This window comes from Galeopterus variegatus, unplaced genomic scaffold (assembly GCF_000696425.1).
Source record: "Galeopterus variegatus unplaced genomic scaffold, G_variegatus-3.0.2 Scaffold4865, whole genome shotgun sequence".
NCBI lineage: Eukaryota > Metazoa > Chordata > Mammalia > Dermoptera > Cynocephalidae > Galeopterus > Galeopterus variegatus.
The window spans coordinates 150,319-167,067 of record NW_007730976.1 but is presented as its reverse complement, the minus strand read 5'-3'; the positions used below and the strand labels follow the sequence as shown (position 1 = coordinate 167,067).

Here is a 16,749-nt window from a genome sequence, read left to right as displayed (position 1 = left end):
TCTAAGCGTGTTAAATGCTTGATTTTCCCAATACTACTACTAAATAGGTACTACTTATGATGGTCATTTTACAGAAGAGGAAACTGAGGCACAGGAAGGATAAGCCACTTGCCCAGGGACACACAGTGGAACTGGGGTTCAAATTTCGGCTGTCTGAATCCAGAGCCCACACTCACTGTTTAGTATGGGGGTTAGGAGTGGTTGTTTCTACTGGGTGGTACTTCCGGGAATGCAAAGGCAAAAGTACTTTTTCCAAAATAGCAACTGATAAAATATTGTCCTAAAATAACTTCCAACACAGAAGTCTGGCTCTGAACTTTTTACAAACATTCACATGAATGTTTCAATCCAATTTCAAGTTGGTATTTATGCCACCATCCCAGCTCCCAACACGGGATGGTAGTACCCTGTAACCGCGAGCTTGCAGGCCCATCGCTGGGGAGAAAAACAAGGATAAACAGCTCCATCTGCCTGTGGAATCCAAGCTCTCTCTCTGGAAGCCCAGGAAAGCTCCTGTAAAAAGCAGCAGCAGGCCAGGTCCCAAAGCACTGCCATTCAAAACAACTATTTTTATTAAATAGACAGAATCGGGCTGTCCCCAACCCAAGCAGGACCGTGACCTCATAAGTGACATCATTGCAACTGGATATTTTTTGCCAAACTGAGAGGCTCCTGTGAAGTTCCCAAGCATACAAATCCCCTGAAACATATGCTTTAATCACGATCAGCAAGAGTTCAACTCGAGAAGCATAAAAAAGACGTGTTCAGGGCCAGCCCGGTGGAGCACTCGGTAGAGTGCAGCGCTTGGGAGCGCGGCGGCGCTCCTGCCGAGGGTTCGGATCCTGTATAGAGACCGGTCCGCTCACTGGTTGAGCGCGGTGCGGGTGCGACACCAAGGGTTGTGATCCCGTTGCTGGTTGCAGTATGGGCACGACACCGAGGGTTGCGATCCCATTGCTGGTCACGAAAAAAGACAAAAAGGAAAAAAAAAAAAGACGTGTTCATTCATCCATATTATGCAACAGGATTCCAGATACCAAAATCTTGCTTCTCTGTTACAGACTTGTTCATTCATCCATATTATGCAACAGGATTCCAGATACCAAAATCTTGCTTCTCTGTTACACACTAATGAGCTTGCATCTGGTGTTTCCACGGGGGGGTTGGCAGTCCCAGCTTTTAATTTATTGCATTTCATCAATGCTAACATGAACATTCTTTTCATTTTTCGTATTTTTTAATTCAGGCTGTGTCTTAGATTCAACAAAATACAGGCTCATGGTCGAGAACATGTAGCCCATTAATTCTGCTCTTAAACCTCCCCCTGCTCATCCCTCTCCTCTCCTCCTACTCTACCTGTCCCCTGACCACAGCTCTCAGCATCATTTGCCTGGAAGCCTGCAAGAGGTATTTATCCCCACCTCTAGGCTGAGCCCCTCCAGTTTACCCACTTTGCTGCCCTAAAGATCTTTCTAGAACACATATCTCATCAAATGATTCCCCTGTTCATAATCATTCAATAGGGCCAGCCCGTGGCTCACTCGGGTGAGTGTGGTTCTGATAACACCAACACCACAGGTTCGGATCCCATATAGGGGTGGCCGGTTAGCTCACTGGGTGAGCGTGGTGCTGACAACACCAAGTCAAGAGTTAAGATCCCCTTACCGGTCATCTTTAAAAAAAAAAAAAATAGTAATAATAATCATTCAATAAATTATTGTTGAATCTGGGTGATGGGTAAATGAAGATTCTTTTTACTATTTTCTCTATATTTGGTAGGTTTGAAATTTTACATCATAAAATTTGTAATACATCAATAAAGATGCCCCCGGATGGTTAACAATGTCTACACCATTTGGGGTAGGGGGTGGATTTGGATGGACACAAAGAGATCAGCAAAAGGGAGTCTTTAATTGCAAAATAAGTATGTTATTTGAAAGTTTGGCAAGAATTACTTTAGTCACTTTTGTAATAAATTCTAAAATCATTTCAAGGCCTCCCATGAACTCTGATCTAACCCCCTAGCTCACCGATGTGGCTGCAGGGCCAGTGATAATCAGGCCCCTGCCTCTCCCATAGCCTCATCGAAAGCCAAATGCGTCCTCTGCTCCAGCCGCACCAAACTACATTCAGTGCCCTGAACTGGCTGCCTACTTCACGCCTCCGTCGCATGTGCTGTTCACTGTCTGGAATGTCCTCCCCTGTCTTGTCTGCCTGGTAAACTCCTGCTCTCCCTACAAAGCCCAGCTCAAATGTCCTCTATCTGTAAAGACGTCCCTGAGCATCGACCCCCAAATCACTCCTTCCTCCGTTCCTAATCCATCCTGTCTGCTACCCAGAAGAACTGCATCTGTGGGTCCCCTGCCTGTAGCTTCTGGTTAGGTCTGGAAGGAGGATGGAAAGAGTGGAGAGTGAAGCGGGGTGAGAGCAGATTATTTATTCCTGCTGACACCTGCCTACCAGACCACGGTGTAGCCACGTCCCTCTCCCACAGGCCCCAGCAGCTGTCAGTTGGCCCTGTCCAGACAGCTTATCTGGGCTCTGGTCATACCTACCCTGCTCGCTGCCCCTTTAGGTTTAAGGGCTGTAAAGACTAATGACTCCTACACCTGTTTCTATTGCAGCTATAACAAATTACCACAAAGTAGGTGGCTTAAAACAACACAAATTTATTATTTTACAGTTCTACAGGTCAAAAGTCTAAAATGGGTCAGCAGAGCTCCATTCCCTCTGGAAGCTCTAAGGAAGAATCCACTTTTTGCCTTTTCCAGTTTCTAGAGCTGCCCACATTGCTTGGTTTGTGGCCCCACATCACTCTGACCTCTGCCTCTATTGATACATGCCCTTTTCTGTCTCCGACCTTCCAGCCTTCCTCTTACAGGGACTTGTGATTGGGTCCCCCTGGATAATCCAATATAATCTCCCCACCTCAAGATCCTTAATCACATCTGCAGAGTCCCTTCTTATTGTAATTTAACATGTTCGCAGGTGCAGGTGTTTAGGACACGGAGTCCTGTGGGGGCGCATTACACTGCACACCACAGCCCCAGCTATTAACAGCCTTCACACATTACACCCTCCTTTGGTGTCTCCCCTAACTCTGCCCACACCCTGGTAAATACTCCACTTATTACACCCTCCTCAAATTATCCAGATGGACACATCTGTTTCCTACCAGGACTCTGACCCAGAGACCATCCAGGACTGGACTCTATTCTGCATTTGCAGCCTCAGCTGTCCCTCAGCCCCACACAAACCCTCTGATCCTGCCCATCTCCTCTGCACAACCACAGGCTTTTCTCATGGGCTTCCCATCCAGATTACCAGGGAGGAGTGGGGCACAGAGACTAAGAGAAGCATGAGAAGGGAAGTCCCAGAATCCAGAAACCATGGGAGGTCTCAAGGCTCTCACACAGCTGGGGGTTCGGGTCAGGCCTAATGAGATCTCTGAGAAGAAGAGCCCCAGGTGATATCTTGGGGACACAACTGGATGTGTGATTATGACACAGGGTATAAGAGCTGTGTCAGAGGACAGCACTGCACCAGCTGAACAAACCTTCCATGATACATACACCCAGGACCAGGCCATGGTGGAAATGGCTCCTTCCCCACTTAGGGAAAGGTCTGTCGTCTCCTCCACCTCTAATAGTTGGTCACCTGGGCTGTGCTTTGACCCCAGTGACACTGATTTCCAATCACAAGGAGCTCAGTACTCTAACAGCTCTGGAAGGAAACTCTTCTTTGGGCTGTGCACAAACCTCCCTCTCTGGGACATCTACTCATTGGTCCCTTTCTGACTCCAGGAGCCACACAACATAAATCCAATTCACTTCCGTACTTCAGCCCTTCAAATGTGTGAAGACAGCATCTGTGCCCTCTGCCCTAAGGCTTTTCTTCTTCAGACTAACCACACTCAGTTCCTCGGAGAGTTCCAAGATTATATCTAAGTCTTTCACTGTCCTGTTCCCTGCCTCTGAAGGCATTCCAGAATGTCCGAACGCAGGACCCAGAAATGGGTCATCCCCTTCCCCTCTTCTGGACACTTCATATATGTTAATAAGCGGGTACTTCAAAAATTCACAGAAAGATTCATATTATCTTTCAATTCTATTTTTCCACAAACTTTCCGAAGTACTCTTGTATATAATTATATTTTTTGGCTGCTGGCTGGTACACGGGTACTTCAAAAATTCACAGAAAGATTCATATTATCTTTCAATTCTATTCTTCCACAAACTTTCCGAAGTACTCTTGTATATAATTATATTTTTTGGCTGCTGGCTGGTACAGGAATGGAACCCTGGACTTCAGTGTTATCAGCACCGCGCTCTAACCAACTGAGCTAAGCAGCCAGTCCTTCATTTATATATTAAGATTAATTAACTATAGAGAAAACCTACTGCTGACCTACATTATGCTCCCTATCAACTAAAAAGCCAGGGACCTTTTTTTTTTAACCTTGTTGACCCTTTTTTTTTTTTTTAACTAAGATGGAGAATTTCATGTTTTCATCACTATCACATATTAACCTAGTTTACATCTCCAAGCCTCTCAAGATTCTGGGAGGTCTTGTCTCTGTCACCTCTCTTTCATCTTTAGATTTGAAAAAGCACACTTTCTGTGTCTTTATTCTAGTTGGCAACAGCATATAGTGAAGAGGATGGGGACAAGGGACAAACTCCCCTGCAAGTTTCTCAACCCATGAACTGGCACATTGGTGTGCAGTAGCTCCACGAGCCGTGGAAACACCTGGCTGTGAGTTTAGCAGCCACGTGACTCCATGCCCATATCATTGTGAGAGCCTGTGCCAGTTGCTACACTGAAATCAAGATGCACTTCATTCAGGGCACTCTTTTCTCAGTAGTCTTATGATACAATAAAAAAAAAAGAAATGAAGTTCCTTTGGTGTAAATTTATTCTGGAATTTTTGGTGGCCTTTAATGATTGAAGCTTTTTTTCTAAGTATTCACATTAATTTGCCCTCCTGGAAATACCTGACAATATAAACCACTCCTTCTTCATCAAGGTGTCCTCTTCCAGCCACTTCCATGGTCCCACATACCTTGTGTTGCATACCAGAGAGTAACTGGTTGACTGGGACACAGAAGTAGGGAGGAAACTTTTCACCATATACCCATTTGTAATTTTAGATCTTAACATCTTATAAATAGATGACATGTTAAAAAATAATTTTTTTAAAAAACTGTATATTTTTCCCTATTTGAGAAAACCCACAAAATATTTATTCACCAATTCTGCATACCATCTTCAGATCCTTAAGTAAGGCACACAGAAATCCTGGACATATAGTGCTACTTCCTTAGTTTGTAACATAACAAGCCATGCTCTAGTGGTAAATCCTGTAATATAATTTGAAATTGGGATATATAATATTATTGTTCTAAATTATCATCACTCGGTGATTGTTCTAAATTATCATCACTCAGTGTGTAAGAATATACTGCCTTACCCCACTGACATCAGGCTTAGCCATGTGACTCACTCCTGCCAATGTGATGTAAGCAGATGTCTTAGGAGGTATTGCACGGTTCCAGTGTAGCTCTTCATCTGCCGCGAGATTGGCATGTTCCAGGGAGGGGTTCCTTCTTTAGCCTGGATCCCAATTGAAGAAGCCTCAGTGGACCTACAATGGACAGATACTTATAACACAAATGGAAAACAAGCAGCGGCTGTGCAAACCACAGAGAATTGGGGTTATTCATTATTGGACCAGAACCTAACAAAAACTGACTATGACAGTAATAATATTACATATTTGTTTACTAATACCCCTGAGACTGTATTTCCACAGACTGAAATCTAAGTCACCCTTAATTTCTCCCCTTTCCCTCACCCTCCGCATCCAGTCCTTGTGGGTCAAGTCTTGTCAGTCCCCAAATCTACCCTCTTCTTTCTCTCCAGAGCTGCTTCTTGGTTCAAGTCACCTTTGTTTCTCTGCACAAGAAGCCCCAGCAGCTTTCTCATTCTTTCTAGTCCATTCTCCACACAGCAGCAAATCAGATTGTGGCACTCAACTATTTAGGACCTTTCAGAGGTTTCCATTAAACTTAGAATGAAACCCAATTTCTTACCCAGAGCCAGCAAGGCCCTACATGATCTGTACTGACTATCTTTCTCATCTCATCTCATGTCATCCTGCTGAGCTCCAGCCACACGCATCCTCTTTCAGGTTCTTTCCCACCTCAGAGCCTTGGTTTGTATTGCTCCTTCTTCCAGACTCGTTCTCATCAACAGCTATTTATTTATTTCTTTTAATTTTTATTGATTATACATATTTTGGAGATTCAATGTGGACATATGTTGATCAAATCAATATTACTAGTATATATATTTTTACAAATCATACTTACTCTTTATGCCCCTTGTCCAATCTCTCCCAATCCCACTCTCTCTCCCCCTTCCCACCACTGATAATGCTAGAATTCTTCTCTCCCTCTGAAAGAGTAATGGTTACTCTGTTGATTTGTTGCCTAGATGATCTGTCCAATGCTGAGAGGTGTGTTCAGGTCCCCCAATGTTATTGTAGAGCAGATGCTTCTTCTGTCACTCTGGAATGAGCTTTGTGGAGAGAGAATCCTCTTCTTTGGTCTCTGCTAGTGACTCTCCTTGTATCAATGCACTCTGGTGGCTGGCGGACCATCTGAGTGGTGGTTGTGATGTCTACCAACTTTTGCAGCAGCCATGGTTACTGTCGTGGCTGTGATGGGCCACCCACATGGAACGGATGTTTCTAGCATGCTCCTTGGGACTGGTGGTATGCCTGGTTGTGGGGAGATCTGGTCCCCAGGTGGGCCCTGATGCTCTGGCAGTGTGCCTGGATGTGGTAGGGGGGTGTCCAGTCCCCTGCCCAATGCCTCAGGTCCCTGGGCAGGCCCCGAGGCACTGGCAGTGTGCCTGGTTGTGGGAGGGGGTTCCAGTCCCCAGCTCCATGCCTCAGGTCCCTGCACAGGCCTCAAGGTGCTGGCACAGTGTGCCTGGTTGTGGGAAGGGGGTCCGATCCCTGGCTCCCTGCCTCAGTTATCATCAGCTCTTAAATGTCACCTACTCAAGGAAGCCTTTCTTTACTGCTCCATGCAAAGTAGGATCCGGACCCTCCTCCCCATGTCCCATCTCCATTATTCTGTATCTTAACTCATTGCTTATTTCCTTGGTTGCACTTATCATGATTTGTAAAAATTTCAGCATTTTTAAAAAATTTCCTACTAGACTATAAGTTCCATAAGCAAAAGGATTATGTCTTATCTAATACTGTATCCCAACAGCCTTGGAGTGAGTCTGACAAAGCAGGCACTCAATGTAGTAATTGTTATGAGGTCATTTCTTAGATTCTAAGAAGCAATGGTTAATAAGGCCAACATTGTAGACTTTCTCTCAGTGTGAGCCAGTTCCCTATACTTGTTTACAAACTCTCTAACCTGACCACTGTCACCATTATTGTATCTTCAGCCCCACTGCAATGCTGCATGTAATAAATACACTGAGCACAAATCCTCACCACCAGTACTCAATTCATTTCAATTCAATAGATACTTAAGAGTGGTCACCACTGTGTATCTTACATCAGAAGAATGAGTAGCAGCATCTACTTAATACTGAAGAACAGCATTATTTTATTTACACACGTAAATAATAGCTGGAACTAATTGTAATGTTTATTATGAACCAGGGAGTGTGTGATAAGTTTGTCACATGCATCATCTCATTTAATCTTCACAATAGCCCTATAATGGTCTAGCACACCAGCTAAGAACACGGGTTCTAGAATCATTTTGGTTTGGATTCAGATGCCAGTTCTGGTACTCTTGCAAATTCCGTAACTACTCTGTGCTTCCATTTGTTCATCTGTGTAATGGGGTAACAGTAGTAACCACACCTTAGCATTGCTGTGAATGAGATAATGCACATAATGTGTTTTGCTCAGTGCTTAGTACATAGAAAGTGTTCCATAAATGTCAGCTGCCTCTTCTTAACTTGCTTTTCTGAGGGTCATTTTATGTCCTGAATCAAACTATGTGTCAAGAACAGAGAGAGAGTTACCCAGGCTGAGTTCCTGCCCTTTAGTACACAATCAGAGACAGCAGTAAACACACATTTAGAATTCAGAAGAGGACAGCAAAAACGTTCCTTTGAATGGCTGCATTTATGTTACAGTCCAAGCACAGTACACTCATGTTCTCATTTCCTTTTTCACCAAAATAGCTACCTCTGCTCCCTGAAGATCCCATGGATTATTATAGTTCCTTAAATGCCCCAAAATTCTCAGGAGAGAAGGAATGTTTTTGTAAAACAAGCACAGCTTGGAGCTAGAAGACAAAAGGTTAAATACTCTTAAGCTACGACAACGCAACTCATTTCCTGTTTTTCTCAGCCGTCTAGACACAGATCTCATCAGCATTAGCCATGAATCCTACCATCGGGTTAAAAATAGAAGGTTTAAATATGAAATGCTGTGGTGGAGGAAAGAATGTAGCTTTCTACCTTTGTTCACAAAACGACTACTTTGAAATAGTTTTTCCATAAGTCCTGTGAAGCTGAATTTTGATGGCAGGAATAGATAATACCTTTTTCTGAAGAATATATTTGCTCCTTGATAAAGTTAATGCAATCCTCCCCACCTCCAGGTTTTAAAGACACTTGAAGACATAGCTTATAGCAGCTTCCCTTAACAAGGAATGCAGTCACACTCACTTGAAATATTTCAGGTTATGGAACAGACCAACATTTAGCCCTAAATAAATTCATGCAACAGAAAATGCAAATGGACCTGACATTTACTTTTTCTTCTTCTTATATCTTATGCCTCCATAAAATAAAATAAATATGCATAAGCCCATACTGATACATATAAATAAATGGGGGGAAGGGATAACTCTTTCTTACAGTAGAATTCCAACTAACATAGAAAAAAAATGAAGTAAATAGAAAATCACTGTTATAGAAAATAGAAAATCACTGTCACTGTGGCAAACACCACAGTAACAATTGTTGCAGGCAACAATCATCCATAGATGCTAAAACTAGTGGATGAAATTATAAGAAATGGGATATTTACATAGTCTCAAAGCATCTCCCCAAGATATTTGCTAATTACAAAGGGAAAAATATTAATTCACATTGGAGAAACCTGGCAGACACACTTTAACCAAGAGATCAAAGTTACTATCACCAGTAATAAGATATATAGATATATGTACCTCCTGATATGCTGCATAGAGAAGGACATAACATTACTTCTGAGGTTTTCTTACCAAAACTGTATTATCTCAACCAGAGAAAACACAGACAAACCCAAATTGGAGGATATTCTACAAAGTAACTAACAAACTCTCTTCAGAAATCTCAAGATCCTGGCCATTATCAAAAAAACAGAATAACAAATGCTAGTGAGGATGTGGAGAAAGGGGAACCCTCCGACACTGTTGGTGGGACTGTAAAGTAGTGCAGCTGTTATGGAAAACAGCAAGGAGGTTCTTCATACAACTACAGATAGAACTGCCATATGATCCAGCAAGTCCCACTGCTGCACTCCCGTGTTTATCACAGTTCTGTTTACAATAGCCGAGAGTTGGAACCAACCTAAATGTCCATTGATGGACAACTGGATAAGGAAAATGTGGTATATATACTCAATGGAATAATACTCTCCCATAAAAGAGAACTAAATTCTGCCATTTGCAACAACATGGATGAGCCTGGAGAAAACTATGTTAAGTGAAACAAGAAAGTCAGGCACAGAAAGATAAATACTACATGTCCTCACACATAAGTCAGAGCTAAAAAATAAAAAAAGAAAGAAAGATACAACAATCACAGTAATTTGTTGAACTTTCAAAAGGAGAGAGCAGAACTAAGGCCACCAGAGGTGGGAAATGGGGAGGGGGAGGGGAGGTTTGTGAAAAATTGGCAAAGGGACACAAAATATGATTACATTGTGCAATGTTGAATATACTAATAATCCTGATTTGAGTATCACAAGTATTGATATTCAGCGCTGTACCCCACACATATATGCAATCAATTATGTGTCAATTAAAGAAAAAAAAAATGTCAAGAGCATGATGGACAAGGAAAAACTAAGAGAATACTAAGTAAATCTCCTTCTCATAATTAAGTTCTTGTGAAATCCAGGATTGGATCCTGGATCAGAAAAAGGCCACTAATGGAAAAACTAGCAAATGCAAGTAAGGCCTATAGTTTACTTAATAGTACATATCAATGTTAATTTCCTATGGTTATGTAAGATGTTAACATTAGTGGAAGCTGGGTGAAGTATGTGTATAGGAATTCTCTGTACTATTTCTGCAAATTTTCAAGTCTAAAATTATTTCAAAAATTTTTAAATTTTTTTTAAAAATATTTGAACTATGTTCATAAACCAAGTATTTCTAACTCAGTGCCTGTGTATACCAATGATATTAGTAATATTGATAGTAATAATGATAACAAGGTGATTTTTTTTTTTTTTTAAAGATGACTGGTAAGGGGATCTTAACCCTTGACTTGGTGTTGTCAGCACCACGCTCACCCAATGAGCTAACTGGCCATCCCTATATGGGATCCGAACCTGTGGCCTTGGTGTTATCAGCACCACACTCTCCCGAGTGAGCCATGGGCCGGCCCAACAACGTGATTTTTAAAACTTTCCATTCCTGGCTACCTACCAGGAATGTACCAGGAGCTATGTTAGGATCTTGTCTGTGTTCTTTCCTTTAACTTTCACAATCCGAAGTCATAAAGTTAAGTAACATGAATGAGGTGATACTTCTAGTAATGGCAGAGCTATGATGTCAACTTTTTTTGTAATCTACTAGAAAAGTTGAAAGTGAATTACTTACTGCTTGAAAGAGACCAAACAGCAACTTCAAAATATGGGCAATGCTGAATAACTGTGCTACATTATTTCTGTTTCTTGCTCTTTTGTCTAAAACTTCAAGCCATGTCAATAATGTAGAAATTCAAGAATATAAATTAATTAATACCCTAGGTGAGTAATGTACCCCTTACTTTCCAAAACTTTTTCTACAGAAATCCCCCAGATTTGCATGCCTTGGAAGATTTTCCCAAGCACTTTCTCACACATTGATTTTATTTAATACACACAATCGCCAAGTGAGACAGATTTTATTTTCCTCATTTACACAAAAAGAAAACTAACTGTTAAGGGGATCAAGGGACTTTCCCTTGCTCACCTTCCCATCTCCTTACCCCAGTCAACTAACAACTCCAGCCATTTTTGTCCATTGAAATGAGAGTAAAGTAATATCAAGGGTATCCCTGAGTGAGAAAATAGAGAGGAAAGGAATGACAGCAGGGGAGGGAGCAGGCAGACAGGCAGAAGAAAGACATTTTGACTAATGGTTAAGAACATGTATGTACACTCAGCTCAGCCACTTTCCATCTGTGACCTGGGCAAATTACACTCTCTGCCTCTTTCTCCTCAGCAGGAAAATAAAGTGTTTTGGGAGGTAATTAGGTATAGATGAGGCCTTGAGGGTGGGGTTCCTGATGGAATTAGTGTACTTATAAAAAAGAGAGATTAGCCCTCTGTCTCTACCACATGAGGACATAGCAAGAAAGCAGACATCTACAAGCCTGGAGAGGGCCCTCATCAGGAACCGAATCTGCCAGCATCTTGATCTTGTACTTCCCAGCCTCCAGAACTGTAGAAAAAGATTTCTGTTGTTTAAGCCTCCTAGTCTATGGTTTTCTTTTTCTTTTTCTTTCTAAATATAAATGCTTTTTTTTGTGTGGGGTATAAAGTTGACTATCAATGGTTGTGTACAATGTGCAACGTATATTTTTTTGTTATAGCAGCTCAAGCTAAGGTATTATCCCACCTAGGTAAATAGTACCTTCATGAAATCCTCCTCAAAATCCCAGTTTAGTGTGCCTTAGATTTCCTACCAAGACCCCAACTCACACTGTAGCAATGTTACAAAACCAAACAGATAAGGACCTGGCCAAGGCTGGACTCTGTAGGGGTGACTCACACCTGCAGTTGTTCCTTCTGGGAACTGGATTCTTAACTACAGTAACTAATTAGTATGTGAGCTGCAAGAATCCATTAGGGTCCACTCAATCCAGAAAGCTACTTTTAATAATAGTACCTTTAGTAAAAGCATAGGAGAGTGCTTTAACTCTGGGCTCTAGGAAGACCACAAAATAACTCATTGAAAACGATTGGACCCAACATTCTACAAAATACACGCCCAGTTCCCCTCAAAACTATCAAAGTTAGGAAAAACAAAGAAAAATTGAGAAATCATTTCAGACCAGAGAAGACTAAAGAGACATGACAACTAAATGCAATGTGACATCCTAAATTGGATCATGAAACCAAGAAAGGACATTAGTAGAAAAACTGGAGAGATTCAAATGAAGTCTGGAGTTTAGTTAATGGTAATGTATCAATGCTATTTTCTTGGTTTTGACACAAGTACTGTGACAATATAAGATGTTAACATAGGAGAAACCAAAACTGGGTGAGGGATCTATGGGAACACTGAAACTTTTCTGTAAATCCAAAATACTCCAAAGAAAAAGCTTATTTTAAAAAATATATATATTGGACCTACATTTATAGAGTGAGAACTATACACAGGTTAATAGTTAACTTAAGTATAAATAATGTGTTTACAACAATGAATGCTGCAAACTGGGTTTCTTATATAAACTTGATATACCTCTCATAATACTTCGTGATGAAAACCCTTCATCATGCAGAGCTGAGAGAAGTTGTGCTGAGAGAACAGTCAATACAAAAGAGACTCCAACTCACACATGCATCCCCACTCCATCAGGAAGAAATGAAACACCTTGCCCAATAACTGCAAAACAAAGCAGTACATTAACTCATACATAATTGCCACTCTTCAGCCTGAATGAGAGTGCTATTGAATGTCTCCTTTGTTAGTTTATGGCTTGCAAAAGCAATTCCACATCTCTTCTTACCCTATTTTCTGTTTCTTAAATGGAGCACTTAGGTGATTGAAATGATAGAAGTTTTGGCTTCAACCAGAGAGTGGGGTGCATCTGGGGAGACACTGAGGAATAGCCCTAGGAGAGTCACTTCAGATGGGACACTGACTCAGATATCTGGCCATAGCCCTCAGCCTTTAAGGCCTCATGCCTTTTATTCCCCAGCTATGAAATGTGTCAATCTCATCAGGTATTAACCCTTAGCAAAGAGCAGTGGACACAGAGAGGCTCGGGGAGCCATGGTAAGAGCAAGTTCACGTGGGCCCATATGGGTGTGGACAGAGTCTCATAGTCCTTTATGCCTTGCATTAGTCTGTTCAGGCTGCCATAGCAAAATACCATAGACAGGACAACAGCTTAAACAACAGAAATTTATTCTCACAGTTCAGAAGATCAAAAAGTCCAAGGTCAAGGTCCAGCAGAGCTTGGTTTCTGGTGAGGGTTCTCTTCCTGGCTTGCAAATAGCCACCTTCTTGCTGTATTGTCAGATGACAGAGAAAGAACAAGTTCTTGTGTCTTCTAAGACCACTAATCATGTCATGGGGACCACACCCTTCTGACCTCATCTATACCTAATTACCTCCCAACGGCTCCACCTCCAAATACCATCACATTGTGACTTAGGGCTTCAACATTTGAATTTCAGGGGACACGTTCAACCCTTAACGTGCCTCTCCAATCTTAAGGACATGCAACACATTTTTGTTGATGCTACTAACAGAAGATGAGATTCTGCACCAAAATACGTACAGCAGAGACTTGTCTCTTATACACACCTGTATTCCCTTAGCTGGTTAGTACCCAGAACAGAGTAGACACTTGATAATTACTTGCTTGGTGAGTTAATTAGTTTATCAACCAATTGCTGCCCCTTTGCATTGACAGCATCTTGAGAAAAGGTTTTACTAGGCCCCCAACCAATAGTCTCAAATTTTATTCACATTTTTGTGTTTTTATTTTGACCTCTGCACCTCACTCAAAAGGTCATTATATGCTCCCAAGCTGCCTTATAATAAAAATTCTGTGACTTTATTATTCTTCTCTCGATTAAAAAAATAACACTAGAATGGAGAAAACAGACAAAAAAGTATAAGTTCACATAATTATTGGGATCTCTGGTTTCATGGTGTATGGAAAATTAGTAGTGCTATTTTACAGAATGAATAGTTTAGCCTGGTCCCTTGTCTTTAAGCTTAACCAAGGATCATTCCTCCAAGAAGTTAAAGTTCATTAAAAGCATATTTCCGGGCCAACCCGGTGGCGCACTGGAGAGTGCGCCGCTTGGGAACGCGGCAGCGCTCCCACCGAGAGTTCGGATCCCATGTGGAGACCGGTTCCCGCTCACTGGCTGAGTGCGGTGCGGGCGCAACACCTAGGGTTGCGATCCCATTACCGGTCAGTAAAAAAGACAAAAAAAAGGAAAAAAAAAAAAAAAGCATATTTCCCACAATGATTTCTTGGATAAGACACCAAAAGCACAGGCAAAAAAAGAAAAGTAGACAAATGGGAATATATCAAAGTTAAAAAATTTCTGTGCACCAAAGGGCAAAGTCAACAGAGTGAAAAGTCAACGTACAGAATGGGAAAGAATATTTTCATATTGTAATCTGATAAGAGGCTAATATCCAGATATATAAAGAACTCTTACAACTAAACATCAAAAAAATCACACAGGGGCCAGCCTGTGGCTCACTCGGGAGAGTGCGGTGCTGATAACACCAAGGCCACGGGTTCGGATCCCATATAGGGATGGCCAATTTGCTCACTGGGTGAGCGTGGTGCTGACAACACCAAGTCAAGGGTTAAGATCCCCTTACCGGTCATCTTTAAAAAAAAAAAAAATCACATAGCCCAATTTAAAAACGACTTGAACAAACATTTCTCCAAATACAACATACAAGCAGCCAACAAGCACATGAAAAGATGCTCAACATCACTACGCATTGGAGAAATACGGATCAAAACCACAATGAGACAGCACCTCACACCCATTGGGATGGCCACTATCAAAGAAAAGAAAAGAAAGACAAAGAAAGAAAAAGAAAATAAGTGCTGGTAAAGACGTGGAGAAATTGGAACCCTTGTGTACTCTTGGTGGGAACATAAAACGGTGCAGCCCATGGAAAACAGGATGAAGTTTCCTCAAAAAGTTAAAAATAGAATTACCATATGATCCAGCAATCCTACATCTTGGTATATATCCAAAAGAATTGAAAGCAGGATCCTAAAGGGATATTTGTACACCCATGCACCTTGCAGCATTACTCACAACAGCGTGAATAAAGGAAATGTGGTAGATGCATACCCGGGAATATTATTCAGCCTTAAAAAAAAAAAAAAGAAGGAAGTCCTGTCAAATGCTACAATATAGATGAACCTGGAGGACATTAAGCTAAGTGAAATCATCCAGTCACAAAAAGGCAAGTACTGTAGGATTCCACTTACATGAGGTATCTGAAGTAATCAAATTCATAGAAACAGAAACTAGAATGGTGGCTACTAGGGTCTGGGGTAGCCACCATTCTAGTTTCTGTTTCTGGGGGGAGGAAAATGGGAGATGGGTACAGAGTTTCAGTTTTGTAAGATGAAAAGGTTTTGCAGATCTGTGGCACAACAATGTGAATATACTTAACACTACTGAACCGTACACTGAAAAATGGTTAAGATGATACATTTTATAAGGTTTTTTAAACCACAAATAAATAAATAAATGTTGTAATTCATTGACGTTGGGGGTGGGGGGAAGCATACTTCCTACCCTACTGCCTTCCTTGGGCCCATGACAGAGTCTTTGTGTTCTGAGATTTCCCCCCTCACCTCCTGACATCACGGCCATGTCCTTGCTCCTGGCTCCTGCTTCATTTGTTTTCCTCCCACAGCCCTTGAACCTGTCTCTTACTTTCACTGTGCCTCTGGCCCTTGCCTCTCCCTTTCTTCCTTGCACACAAATCCTATAGGATTTGGTCTGCTTCTAACTGTTCCAGGAGCCCTCTGGAAATTGGATATGAATGGCCAGTAACTACTTTACAAAATCAGATTCTCAGCAACATCCTATACTCGAGATATTAATGCCAAGTTTAAAGAGACTGACAAAATACCAAATACAAAAATTGTATTATGAAAACACTTTAGAAATTATTCCAAACATCAAAATATCATTTAAGCCTCATTACATTAAAAATCTTAAAAATACTACGTTGTGCCATTGAATATGTGATCAAACATTCGTACAATACCATGGGAATGTAAATTGGCACAAACATTTAGAAAAGCAATTTCACAATGTTTCGAGAACCATAAAAATGTCCATGCCCTTTGACCTATTAATCTCATTCCCAGGAACTTGCCCTAAGGAAATTATACTATATTAAAAAGACTTATGTAATAGAAGATATTTATTTGCAAATTATTTATGTAACTGATGTGTTGACATAATCAAAATACAACTTTGTTTTTCTCCCACCATCCCTTTAAAATATATTCTACATTTTTGGGGGAAGGGAAAGGGAACCATTGGAAGGAATGAAGCTTGTCCTTGACTCCAGGTGAAAATGATTGCAGGCACCTACCTGTTCTGGACACTGTCAGATAATGGTAGTCTGATGGTCACGTCAAGTCACAAACATGGTCTTAATAGAGTAATTCAATGGTCAGTTCATTATATTAATCAACAATTCAGTTTTCATTCAAAGGATTTCTCTCCTTCTCAGCCAGAGCTGGCAGTTCCCAGGGAGGTGGGGGAAGTCGGGG

At 41.4% G+C, this 16,749-nt stretch overlaps 1 protein-coding gene across 1 annotated transcript in view; it reads right to left on the bottom strand.

The window, feature by feature from the left end:
• Positions 1-5,494: 5,494 nt before the first annotated feature.
• Positions 5,495-16,749, bottom strand: part of WDYHV1 (WDYHV motif containing 1) — a 57,805-nt gene continuing 46,550 nt past the window's right edge. The window contains exon 7 of the mRNA XM_008588500.1: positions 5,495-5,644. Coding sequence (XP_008586722.1) covers positions 5,565-5,644 — 80 coding nt within the window. The 3' untranslated portion in view covers positions 5,495-5,564. The remainder of the gene's footprint in view (positions 5,645-16,749) is intronic.